Below are 13,638 nucleotides of genomic sequence, written 5' to 3'. Positions count from 1 at the left end.
GGGATTTCTCACACTAAAGGTTTTAAGGGTTTGGAAAAGAGGGTGTCATGTGGGCTACAGCTTAGGGGTTAATTTATTTGTGTGTTTTTGGTCTAACTGTACTTTCAGGGATCAATTCTTAAGTAATTGCTTGAGTTTTTCGGGCTGATTTCACAAGTTTTTTATAGGTCTGTAGTCTATTGCACATTGAAGTTTTTTTGGTATCAAACCTCTTTTTTGTTAGGAAGGCAGGAAGGTATTTCACTGCATGATTTCCATCGAGACATGATATATCCATGGTGCAAGCTGTAGCAGCCTTTATTTGTTGGAGTGTATTTGCTGCGCCTTTGCTCCTGAGGCTTTTTAACGCTGACCTATTGACATTACTGTGAGCTAAGAGGTAAAAAACACACTACAGTCTTGAAAAAACCACATGCTGCTTTTATTAGGAATTGGCTGAGGGTTTAGTTGTGTTGCTCAAGGGCACTACAGCAGCATCCATCAGAACCACAGAGCATGATTCCCACTTGCCCAGGAATATTACACCAACCTCTCCTCCCTTACTGCTGCAACTTCTCCCTTTCCTTTCTCCTCTTTGAACCCTCTCCTCTCTTTGTATCTTTGTCTCCATCTTCCTCCTCCTCCTCCTCTTCATCCTCTCTCCTGCTATCGTTAGCTCTGTGGCCTAGCGACCCCGTCTCCAGGCAACCGGCAGGAGTGGCGAGGCGTTGAAAGTATTGCAGGTGATTGCAGCAGCGGGAGAATCAGCAGAGGCAGTGGGTTTCAGCTACACATGCACACACTACACACACACACACACACACACACACACACACACACACACACACACACACACACACACACACGGTTGCCCCTCTCACTCGCCTGCCAGAGAAGGGTCTCTCCTGGGTCACAATTAGCTGATGATGCAATCCAGCAGCAGCTATTGTGTCTGACAGAAAGTCACATACAGTCTGCATGAAAGGGAAAAGGCAAGAAGGCTTTTCTTCGTGTTTGTTGTGCAAAACACTTTATCACCTGCAGTATACCAGAAAACATCCTGGATAGTCATGCAAAATCAACAGCTTATGTGTATGATTCAAAGCGCCCTACAACATTTCCATCAGGACAAACATGCTGCACCTTCAACCACCATGCAAAAACACAAATGTGCTAAAACACATGCAAATGAGGAAACATGTTCACCAACCTGAAAACACAGGCGCAGCATTCAGAAAACATTCACCAACTTGACGCAACATGCTTCTTTGCACGGGTCGGCCACCGTACAAGACTCAACTATAACACAATGAATACAATGTAATGAAATATACAGCAAAATATAAATAATAGTGCAAGAAAAATGCAGAAAAAAGTCGTCCATAAATCGAAAAAATTGTAGATAAGACGGGAAAAATAAAACCGGAATGTAAATAAAATACAGTTTAATGTGAAAAATATAAGTAAATACGTAGACTGTAAAGGGGTGTGTGTTGTATATAAGTGAGTGTGATATAATGTCATAAAAACTGTATTTCTTTTAGTATCTGTTGATTGTGTTTTGTGTTAAATCTGACATTAATGTATTGAGACTGATTTTTCGATGTTTGATAAAGACTAAAGATTTATAGAGTCTTTTTATATTTGTTTTGTTAAGAATTGCATTAAATTACACCCAATGAATGTAGCATTTAGGACCAGGGGGGTAATGCTTTCACTTAGACCACTTGCTGTGGCTCAGTGATTAACAAAGTGGACTTTAAGGTCCCTCGAGGGGCGTTCAATAGAATTACTTTATTGAAGGGCCTCCAGGAGCCTTCAGCAAATAGAGGGAATGATTCACTTTAAGAGAATGAGTAAAAACATCTATTTGAAGAGTAATCACTGTCATTTAGATTATTATTGTTATCTAAACCTCTCATTATGACATTGAGGGTGTTCATTGAGGATTATCATGCCAGACGACACACACATCCCTCTGCCCTGCTCTGTGTATTTATGTCAGAGCATGGATCTGAATAGGCGTCATGCTCTGTTTGAGCCACTGGAGGACACACCTCTCTTCTGTGGTACAGTACGTGACACACACACACACACACACACACACACACACACACACACACACACACACACACACACACACACACACACACACACACACACACACACACACACACACACACACACACACACACACACAAGAAAAAGGTCATAAAGGGCAGGAGATTTGATCAAAATCAGTTCCCTAAATAGTGAATATGTGAAAAAATGAATGCATGGTGTGTTCATAAAAACCCTTTATCTTGAGCAGGGTTTAAAAAAAGTCTTTAAAACAAGTAAAAGTAGAACTACAGTGAATTGGAAACACACTATTTGTATTAAGTAAAAATCCTAGATTCAAACTCATGCTTCAGTAAGAACTGCTGATTCCTTCATATATACATTACTAATCTATGAGGGTCATTTTGCTAACAGTACTGCTTGTTAGCATTTTAGCATACACCTGCATGTAAATCACTAAAGTAAAACAGCGATAAAACATAATCATATTTAGTGATTCTCTTTTATATAGTCTATCTCAATTTGCAAAGGAAACACGGTTGATTTATAAGTTTCATGCCTTATTGAAATGTCCGTCTCTAACTCCACAATGAAAGCAGATGATTCAGAAATATATAAATAGCTTTACAGCCATCTGCTTAAATGTAAACGGACTTTGCTTCGTTACCATAGCATGGAAACATCGACTGTACCGAGTATGCGCAGCTTCCGCTCACACCCTGATGACCATATTTGGGTATGACGTGTCTGGCCAAAAATAAGATCGGTCTCACTAACAGTGTACCTCTGCTGCCCTCCTCTGGTGGAAGGGAATACAACAAGGTTCTTATTGAGTATTAACTGTTCATTTTATCTCAAATTGAGACCCTTTTCTTGATCTAAAAAGCTGTGTTTATGGTATTTTAGTAATATTGTACAGTACATCTACACACAAACACATGCGCAGACAAGGTACAACATCATCAACGTAAAATATTATACTGTCATGATACAAAGAAAATGCAGATGGGGAGGTAAATCTAATTTTAAATGGCCACAGTTGTGTCCATTAACCTAATAAACTGTAAACAAACAATACCACACAAATATAATAAGTCAAACATCTTAACTACTCTAAATAAATGTCATCATGATATTTAAAAGTAATATAAATGGTAAACGCAGCTGCATTAAAAACGTAATATCCAGCTGAAAAACGTCACAGTTAGCTCTTATTTGTGAGAGCAGCTAATTTAATTCATTTTTCAATTCACCCCCCTGCGGATAAATTATGTTAAGACTAATTCACAAGTGACCTTTAATTTGAACCAATCTTAGACACTGTTTTGTAAAAGTGTGAGCTCCAGATCTCTTCTTCCCAACAGTCAGTTTCAGAGGAGAGATGCTTGGTGTGATTTGCAGAGGCTGGGAGAAGTTGGCTGTGGATCAATGCAGTACAAAGGAAACCGTGGGTGATTTGATTTGTAGCGCTCAGAAAACACAGATGCTAACTGACCTGGTTGTGAACAGTTTCCCTTTTCAGTCCAGAGATGGATTTGTTGCTACAGCTAATGCCTCACAACAAAATCACACAGGACTTCAGAAAAACTGCTTTATTTGGGGTTTATTTTCCTTTGATAATGTCCCTTTCTGTGTTTCTGATTCAGCTGTGTGTGTCCCATGTGCTGTGGTCCTTTCTCCCTCTCCAGTGACTCCTCACAGGTGTGCTGCATTGCTATAACGAGGAGCAAAACGAGGAGCGCCTGGGCAGAAGTGAGTAAAAGCTCCAGGGTCAAAAGCAGAAGACAGAGACCTCTGCTGTGGAGTTTGGAGGAAGTGTGGTGCGTAGACTGAATTTTTGTACCGTGATGTTTGTTTGTTTTCTGAAGTACTCATATTCATTTGATTGTTTTAATGGTCTTCTGTGGTTGATCTGGGTCACTGAGTTTCCTCCCCATGGACCCCTTCCCTTGTGTTTTCTTCCACACTCCATAGATATAATCTTGTTCTGTTTTCTTTCCCACCTCCCATTTAATGCTATGATCTGAATGGCTTTTGACAGTAGTATAAGGTTTTGTACAGGGAAACTTATAAATAATTGGAAGTTCTCTGCTGAAAGATAACTCTCTGCTCCGTAGCCTCTCTGTGACCACTGGACTTAAACAATGACATACTGTACATTCTATATTTACTCTATTGATATTCTACACCTCTTTTCTGTACATTCTGTCACAAATTGTTTTTTTACTGCTGCAACTTAAACATTTCCCAAATTGGGATCATTAAAGTAATTCAATTCTTACATTTTTTCAAGTGTCAATCAGCAAAACAGACACTTGATGATGTGGACTTTGTGTGCGTGCCATAGCAGTAAATCCCTGTCACAATTTAGTTTCTACTCAGCATTTCCCAGACAAAATATATGTTATTAATGCCGTATTTTGCTGATGCTGTTGTTGTTTAGACTGAAGTTTTATTTAACCAAAATCTGTTTCCATAATTCCCGTTTCTTATGTTGTTTGCCTTTTTTTTTTTTTATATATCGTTGACTTTTATTTGTATTTTTCAATATATTCCATTTTCAAATAAATTGTGAATGCTTTTTCAGCTGGAGGGTGAATTGACATGTTGTCTCCACCAGAGAGAGACAGAGTAAAACAGAACAAGTCTCAGATGTTTTGTAGATTTTGTTGAGTCACCGAAGAGGCTCAAGTTGAAGATCTGTCCCCGTTTAAATAACTAGACATCAAAATAACAGTAAAGAGACTTATGATGACATCGTTTAGGATGAATTAGATTAATTTTTGGAAAATTCAACTATTATTTGACCGAAACATGAGCAAAATGTGTGAAAAATTCTAAACTCAAGTTCCACTTACAAGTCTTGCATTTACAACAAATTGAATAAATATATTTATACACATAATAAGTTAAAATAAAATGTCCAGTAAAAGATAAAATACAACAAATAAAATAAGAATTAAAACATAAAACTTAATTAAAAATATGCACACGATATACCTTATTTATATTTCAATACATATGTATATCTGGTGTTTTAGTATTAAAAGGATACTGTAATCTCTGTATTTTGGTTGGTTGGTTGGTGTATGAAACCCCGCTGTCTTCCCCAGTTAAATTCAGTCTTCACATTGAGCAGCAGAGAGGGTGAGGCTCTTTCATGGAGCAGAGCCATGCATTTCTCATGGTACATTTACATAACACACAATGGGGCGAGCGGTGCCAGACGTGTGTGCTGTGTTCCAGCATTCCTACAAATTCTCTGCCACCTGAGGTTTCTGCTGCTCTGCCAATGGATGTTTACGCCAATGTGGAAGAGGGCAAAGACCCCCAGACGCTCCTCAGAATGCCTGAGAGCCTTGGCAATAAGAAAAGGAGGGAGAGGGGGAGAAACTGCCAGATAAAGGAAGATTTGTCTCTGTGCAGATGTGTCTTTTTAATTCTCTCTCTATCTGAAAGCTCTGTTTGCGGAGGGCTAGAGACAGGCAGTGTGTCATTGTTAAATAAACACAGGTTGGATTAGTCATGAATTACTTCAGGATTCCTTCACCATGATGGAATGCTTTTGTGCATTACTCTGATCCCACTAATAATGATTTAAAGACTCAAATTCCAAGCCTTGCTTCTCATTGTGGTTCATTGATTTAGGATAAAAATGTTGAACACACTATGTGTATGCTAAACCACATTTAGTCTGCTGTGCTCAGCAGTCCTACAGTATTCATGATGATAATAATTTCCTATGATTATTGTTTTGAGCTGCTGTCTTTCCCAGATGGGTGGAGTTGGTGTGATAACTTAGTCCACAGTAAACATCACTGATGAGTAGATAAAATGTTTTTTGCAGTATTTTTTTTAAACAATTGGTGTTGAGTCATGCATGAAATTAGATTTGATCTCAAACCTCTGTGTTGTTAAGCCAACAGACAGACTAAAACACACACATATCAGGCTAACGCCCATCAAGTTCTTCTAGTTTTTCGGATTAAAGTCTGAAAAGCTAAGTAAATAAGAATATTTGAAACTAAAAAAGGACCATGTTGATAAAGAAAGAGTTGATCATTGAAGCAATGACATCAACAGCCATATACTTTTGTTTAAACTAGGCAAGGTCAATTTCTTTGATGTATTACAGAGGCAAATTTCAGGAAGCTTTTCCTCTCCAATGACTGACACTTTGCATGTTAACCCTGTTTACCCTCACACAGCGCAGGCATGATGCTTGCCTGCCAACAGGATGTGACTATTTAAAACTGAAAAAGAAAACCTGAGCTCTGTGTGAGAATCCAGAGGAACATGGACATCAAAACCTTTTCCTCCAGCTAAAACAAACGCACTCTTTCATGTTTAGCAGGCTGCAGATTCTCCAGAAGGGGAAGTACAGAATCTATGTGCAAACCTTTGTAAAGGAAGTGATGGCAGCAGCAGATTAGACCTGCAGATGTCGCCCCCTGCAGGCAACTACTCTCAAAACTGCAGATATTATTTTTTATCAAGCTGGGATGTTTGTGTTAAAGGTGTAACATTTGTTCAACCTGTTGGCTGAATTGCAATAAACCATGAATGTGGAACACAAACAAATATTGATTTATTTTAATTAATGTCTATTAACCTGACATGAGCTTAACGTTGATAGGCAGTCACCGTGTCACAGGTATCTTCTCTACACCAAATAAAGTGATAATAACCTTGGTAAACACTTTGCTTGAAGTCTTGATGTGTAGGCAGGGAATCCTTTTCCCATTTTGATGCTAAAGTGGACAAAATGGTGCTGTTTCAAACCTTTTAATTGAGATTATAGCAAGTTTACACATAAATGTACAGTCAGTTTTCCACAATTGAGGAGCAGAGGCATCAGAATGCCCTCGCCTCCATAATATGTTGGTGGCCCATCGTCGCTTCAATTTATTCTTTGCATTTTAATCTAAATAGTTTTCTATTAAACAGTTATTTTGTAGATGGGATTTATCTTTAGATCAAAGGTCTAAAATACATGTCTAAACTCGGCCTTAATCCAACAACAAACACGGCAGTAGTAACACCAACTGCCTGAAGGTGACACATTTAAAATGATCTCAAGTGGCATAAGGGAATACAGCTCTTTGGTGGCTCAGGTTGGACAGGAAGTTGAGGCCTTGTATTCAAGGTTAAATACTTTCAGGTTGAAATGGAAAGTCTCAATTTAGTTTGCCTTTTAATTTGATCTACATGCTTTATCTATCTTCCCGTTTTAAATTTCCTGACTCAAAATCTGTGGAAATGAGCTTAATTAATCCAGATAAAAAAGCCCAATTTGCCTCTTTTTTAAAATGATATTTTAAACATATTTCAGGCCATAAACCTGTCCGAACAGGAAATGGAAGATGTTTCAGGACCCTAACATGCACATGTTTGAGTAAGCTCTGTAGAAAGAGGCCCCGCAGTGTTTGCAGTGGGTGGGGGGCTAAATCCTCTATCCTGAATCCTGTTCCTCGCGGGTTATTGTATGTTTGCTTTTTCTTTGTTTTCTCTTGTGGCTTTCAGCAACACACACACACACACACACACACACACACACCCCTGAAGATACTAGATGCCCTGATGGTTGTTATTTTTATTTCTGCAGGATTTCTGAATCACACTCCCATTGTTTCTGCCATGTTTAGAGGAGAGTAACAAAGACTTACAGTGGCTGAACACAAGGAGCCAAGGACACACACAGCTGACGTGTCGACAGTGAAATAAAAAATGTCAACATGATTGAAAACAGAACTAAAAATGCATGAACTGACAAATGAAACATGGTTGAGGTAGCCCTAATCCCGGGAATCATAGGGAAATAAATGAGACAATCATTGAAATGGGTTTGTGTTAGTGTCTCTCATGAAGGAAGGAAAAGGAATGATTTGAATATTGTTTTTCAGATAGATAGAAGCACACTGACAAAAAAAAACCTTTAACTTTGCAAGGTGACGATATGTGAATGTTGTGTTTAGAGCTTGTTTCTGCTGACCCCTAGTGGCCACAAAACATAATGAATGCAGCTACTGTATAAGTAGTTTGGAGTAATGCCAAATTGCAGCTATATTTAAAATTTAAATCATTTAATAAGACATAGCATACTACAGTCCCTTTTACTAAACACTGGGAGCCACAGAACGACAACTCCAGAGACGCCATTTCTCCGGTGCATACTACAATTTCTCCAATTGGACTTAATAGAAACTGGCTCAGACTATTTATAATCTGTCTGAGCACCATCAGACTCTGTTTTTATTGCAAGGTGTGGTTTAAGGTACAACAATGCCCATTTCTGACCACACCCAACATTGTTTAATCTTAAAATTTCCATTACAAGGCGTGCCATGTGACAAAAACAAGTTCAACGTTATGTGTTTTATTGTCTGGGTTTTAAGCGCTGAAGCATGGGTGAAAGACACGCTCTTTCTGGTACATTTAGCTTTGATTCTATCTGTTAGCCAGTGATATCAGAACTTGGCTGGAAAATTCCTCATTGCTCTTTCCCACAAATACACACCAAATGCTCCAAAGTAAAACCCCTTGGGCTTTCCTTGGCGAGGCTGTTTGTGCTGACCTCTTCCTGCCCTTCAGATCCTTCTGCCCTGTCAGGAGTTTTCTCATGTTGATGTTGAGGTGCCTCCAAACTATGTGTTGCCAACTCAAGCCAAACAAGGCGGAGAGAAAATCAAACACAAAAGTCTCCAGATGGGAAAGATATGCTCTCCTCTGGAGTGTTCTGGCCAATTGAGCCTGATGAAAGGGTCAGGGGGAAATCTATCAGTCTAGTAGAAATTGAGAAACAATTACATAACCCCCTTTGAAGTTCAGCATGATTTAAAAATGAATTATTTTGTTTTTTGTAATGAAAATATGATGCTTTAGGGAGTATTAAATGAAGAACAGTGTGTTAAATATTAACGTGTTCTTCACACTGCGTTCCACTCTTTTTTGAAATGACTGTTTTTGGCTTGACAACAATAACAACAATTCAGCTCAGCTAGCTTTCTTCCAAGTGTGTATTTCCAAATAACAGGTGTCTGCATGGAAAACCTGTCGGGATGTTGTCATAAGCACGCCACCACACGTCTCCTGGATGTGGAGCCACTCAGGAAAACCAAAATTCCAATGAGCTCACACTTCCTGACGAGCAAACGGTGTCTGACAGTCCATAGAGGCTCTTATTTACCTTAGCGAGACGCAGAGGGAAACCAACTCTAGCATGTTTACCTCATAAACACGAAGCTGACTGACACGCCAGCAGCAGCCAGATAGTAGTGTTTGATGATGGCGTGTCACAGACATATCAGCTGTACATGTTGTTGTACATGTTGACAGATTACCGTTCTTAAAGGGGCCATATTATGCCTTTTGGGGTTTTCCCTTTCCTGAAGTGTGTTATATAGGTTTTGGATTGTGTGCAAAGGCTAAAATCCCTTTGTTCCCCACCAGAAACTTGTCCAATGGACTCCTTCGTTTACTTCCAGGACATAGTTTCATCACTATCTCACACTGGCACTTCCATAAAAGGCGGGACAACTCTAAGTGGTTGACCAATCACAACAGAGCTAACCAATCCAAGACACATTTTCCCTGTAACTCTTTATTTCCCATATGTTTTAGTTTGTATAGTCAGTATTATATCAGTGTCATATTACACAAATAGGCTAACTATTGGTGCTGGAAAGTAAATGAAGTGTCCGACAGAATGCAGACTGATTTTGATGAGTGCTCGAGTGTGCAGAGTGATTCAAATCAACACTTTTTTCTAAATGACTTTCCCAAAGTTATTAAACCAAGTCTTTAAGCTCATAATCAACCTCCCCCCAGCTAAATCAACTAAAGACTCAGGTGGCGTGTATTTAAAGAGGTCCAAATCAGAACAGTTTTCATTCACTCTCCTTAATTACTGCCAGAAAAAAATAAATAACTGGCAGAGCAGCTCCTCTTCTCCTCTCTTTACTCACTGTAACAGCAGGCTGATGCCTTTATGTACAGGCAGAAACTTGGTAACTATGAATGACTCATACTTATAACCTCTAAAATAATATATGACAGGTGGGAGTCTGCATTGATGCAGGGATGTGAATTTCAATATGTGATATTGTGTTTCAATGTTATGAAACTGCTCAAACATTTGGCGATGTTCTATGTGCATTTACTGAATTTACATAGATGGAGACATGCATTAATCCATAATATACTCAGTATCTCCAAATAATACTCAAGTAGGGTGCAGTGTTTGAGTACATGTACTTCATTAAATTCCCCCCACTGGTTACGACCACTTTCATGTGTACATAAGCACAGATAAAAGCTGATTGGCACAGACTATTAGAACAATAATGGTATAACCCTGTAATGCAGTTTATAACAGCGCTTGTCTCTCCTTTTTCCACCACTGCTTGAAAGCCTTTCCCCATAAACCTGTGCCTCTAGCTTGCAGCGCTCGGATTTACAGACGCTTAAGAGGAGTCCCTGAAGGCAACGCCGGCCCTCCTGATCCTCCTCGGAGAGACGCTCCATGGAGAGGCGGAGGAGACAGGACTTCAGACCGGATCATGGCGGAGCCTATCAGGCGGGACTCCCTACCTGAGCACTGGTCTTACGGTGTCTGCGGGGACGGCAGGGTCTTCTTCATCGAGTGAGTGTGGATTTGAGTCTGTATCGCACCGCGGCTCCCCGGTTTAACGGGAGCCGGTGTTTCCTTTCCGGTGGTGTAACAGGTGTTTTTCTCTTCCCTGTAACAGCGATGAAGCGCGCGCCACCACCTGGCTGCACCCACGCTCGGGTGAACCGGTAAACTCCGGACACATGATCCGCTCAGGTAGAGTCAACGTGTTTGTTTCCACCTGTTTACTTTACTGTGTTTGTGTTGATATCGCGGCCCAGCCTGAGGGGGAGGAAACTTTCAGGTGTGACCAACAACTCTCTCGTTTGGGTTTTTATTTCAGACCTTCCTCGGGGATGGGAGGAAGGATTTACGAACGACGGGGCCAGTTTCTTCATAAAGTAAGAAGCGTAAATCTTGACTTGTTTCTCCGTTATTGCTCCACGCTCACCTGAGCATTACTCAGTTACAGTGCAGCTTAACTCAACATGGCTCCTGTCTAATCACCGCTTCAGGGACATAGTGGATTTAAACGGGGAGTGACTGGGACTTACCTGATGACCCACTAATGACCCCTTTTGCTGCAGACATCCGCTTTGTGTTGCTCATGTTCTGCCCCTTGGCTTGTTGGTCTGCATTTGTGTTTTTTAGTGCAAGATGTTATTGCATTGATGCAAAACAGATTGGATGCTTACATATTAACTTGTGATACTGAAATGTACAGTGGAAGTTTAAGTATAAATACCACCGTGTTCAATTAAGGCTATAGTTGAATGGAGACATGCTATCAGTATGTTAGCACAATAGAACACTGCATTTATATGATATCATACATTTTAAGAAGCATTTTACTCAGATAACACAAATGAAAAGCAGTGGTGTAACGTAATTAAGTACATTTACTCAAGTACTGTACTTAAGAACAATTTTGAGAAACTTTACTTGAGTATTTCTACTTTTTTGTACTTTTACCCCAGTGCAATTCAGAGGTAAATAACATTTAAAGGGGCCGTATTGTTTGCATTCGAAAGATACATATTCAAAAATAAAAAAAAACCCAATAATATTTGATCGAATATGTGAATTAAAAGTAGAAGAACTTTGTAGTTTTACATTTGGTAGCACTGTGGAATAATGTACAACATTGTGCGTCCAAGTACCAAAAGTAGAAGTGCTCACTGTAGAATGTCCCACCTCAAATAATCTATACACAAGTTTCGCTTGTCATTTCATGTACACCACTCTCCTGTAGCAGCAGGTAAAGGTGTCTTTTCTGTTTTCAAATAACATAATACATTAGCATTTTTGCATAAACACAAACCTTTAATGGTGCATCAGTGTCCAAATGAACAGAAGAGTAACGCTGAGGAAAGTATGCACCACATCACGTCAGTACTCTCTGCTGTTATCAAAACATTTGAATAGTTTTTGCTAGTGATGACAAATTAATCTCCCACTGTTCGTTTTTCGGGTCGGTTCACAGCAGATATTTATTTGAGCAGGCCAGTTCTTTTGTTAGTGCCGTGTCTTGAAAGCAATTAGTTGTTTCTTATCAAGTGACATGAATGTGAGTATCCTGCTGTAATAGAATGCACTATATTTTAGACGCACTATGATGACTCATAGCTCAAGGCTTAAGGCAGATAATGCTTACTGAAGACCTGGATGTTTTGTAAAGACTTTCATTGATTTGGATACTTTCCATCTTTTCAAATGAGTTTGTATTCAAAGCAATAGAAGTGACAGAGTTTCATGATGGTATTATTTAACTTGTCCAATCTGCCACAGGGATATTTGTGGTGAATTGTCGCATTTATTGATACATTTGTTCATATATTTGTCCTAAAATAGGAACAAAATGTGTTCTTTGTGTCCTCATCCGTTTTATTATTTAAACAGAACCTTTTTCTCCTTTTTTTAAGACAGTTTTTTGTGCTTAAGATATTTTTCTATTCATGGTGGTTGTTCATATCTATTATGAGGTCTAGTATGGTGAAACTCTAAAAGTGTGTTTTCTGTTGCTGAACACGCAGCATCTAATGTCTCTGCTTCTCCGGCGACGAAGTTCCTATAGGTGAATGCAAAGAAACCCTTTATATCTGACCTTTCTGTTTCATCTCAGTGATGAGATTGAAACATCCTTTTCATTATAGCTGCTCAGAGCATATCATGTCAAGGCAGTGTCATGCTTTTCATGGTCTGGCATGATGTCTGCTATACTTAAAGGAATGAAGGAAACGGCCATATGAATGTTATACAGTGAGTCACATCAAGCAGGAGGAAATGTGGTGTTAAGCAAATAATGCAGAGCTACAGAAAGATAACACACTTGTTAAGCACTTGGCAAAAAAAGTGGAGGAATTGACCTTGGATTTGTAGTTCTGACTCCGGACTTACTCAAAACTTACTTTCTTTTTAAGAGGCCCTATTCTGATTATTTTTAGGTTCATATTTGTATTTTGTGCCTCTACTGGGACATGTCTCCAGGCTTTAATGTTCAGAAAGCTCTTTATGTTTCTCATACTGCCTGTGCTGCAGCCCCTCTTTTCACCCTCTGTCTGAAACCAGCACCCAGTCTGCTCTGATTGGTTAGCTGGAAGTCTCTGTTGTGATTCGTCAACCGCCTAGAAGAGTCCCGACCCTTAGCCTATCGTGTACAATGTGATTGATCATAGCCAATAGAAGCGCGAGTGCTCCATACTGATGTCTCTATGTTCCTGAAGTAAACAAAGGAGTCAATGGAGGTGTTTCAGGCAGGGGGGGAGTGTGGGAGACATATGACACGCTAAAGGAAAGGGAAACCCCCCCCCCCCCAAAAGAATAATGAGGCCCCTTTAAATGTGTTTTTGTACTAACTGAAGGAAAATCGGAGAACACTTTGACGTAATGTGCTTTTAGGATATTGTTTGGTTAAGTTGAATTATTTTTTGTTGCTCCAAAATGTCAGGAAATGCGATTTCCAGTCCCTCAAATATAGAGATCTCCTGTTT

General features: G+C 39.5%; 1 protein-coding gene across 4 annotated transcripts in view; it reads left to right on the top strand.

Moving 5' to 3' along the window:
* The first annotated feature begins 10,495 nt into the window (after window positions 1–10,495).
* Window positions 10,496–13,638, top strand: part of plekha7a (pleckstrin homology domain containing, family A member 7a) — a 129,864-nt gene continuing 126,721 nt past the window's right edge. For all 4 annotated transcript variants that reach the window (XM_063907234.1, XM_063907244.1, XM_063907224.1 and 1 more), the window contains exons 1-3: window positions 10,496–10,681; window positions 10,788–10,864; window positions 10,992–11,049. In XM_063907234.1, the coding sequence (XP_063763304.1) occupies window positions 10,599–10,681; window positions 10,788–10,864; window positions 10,992–11,049 (218 nt within the window). In that variant the 5' untranslated portion in view covers window positions 10,496–10,598. The remainder of the gene's footprint in view (window positions 10,682–10,787; window positions 10,865–10,991; window positions 11,050–13,638) is intronic.

Source organism: Eleginops maclovinus, chromosome 2, assembly GCF_036324505.1.
Source record: "Eleginops maclovinus isolate JMC-PN-2008 ecotype Puerto Natales chromosome 2, JC_Emac_rtc_rv5, whole genome shotgun sequence".
Taxonomy (NCBI): domain Eukaryota; kingdom Metazoa; phylum Chordata; class Actinopteri; order Perciformes; family Eleginopidae; genus Eleginops; species Eleginops maclovinus.
The sequence above is the reverse complement of the archived record's forward strand: the minus strand, read 5'-3'. Positions and strand labels throughout refer to the sequence as shown.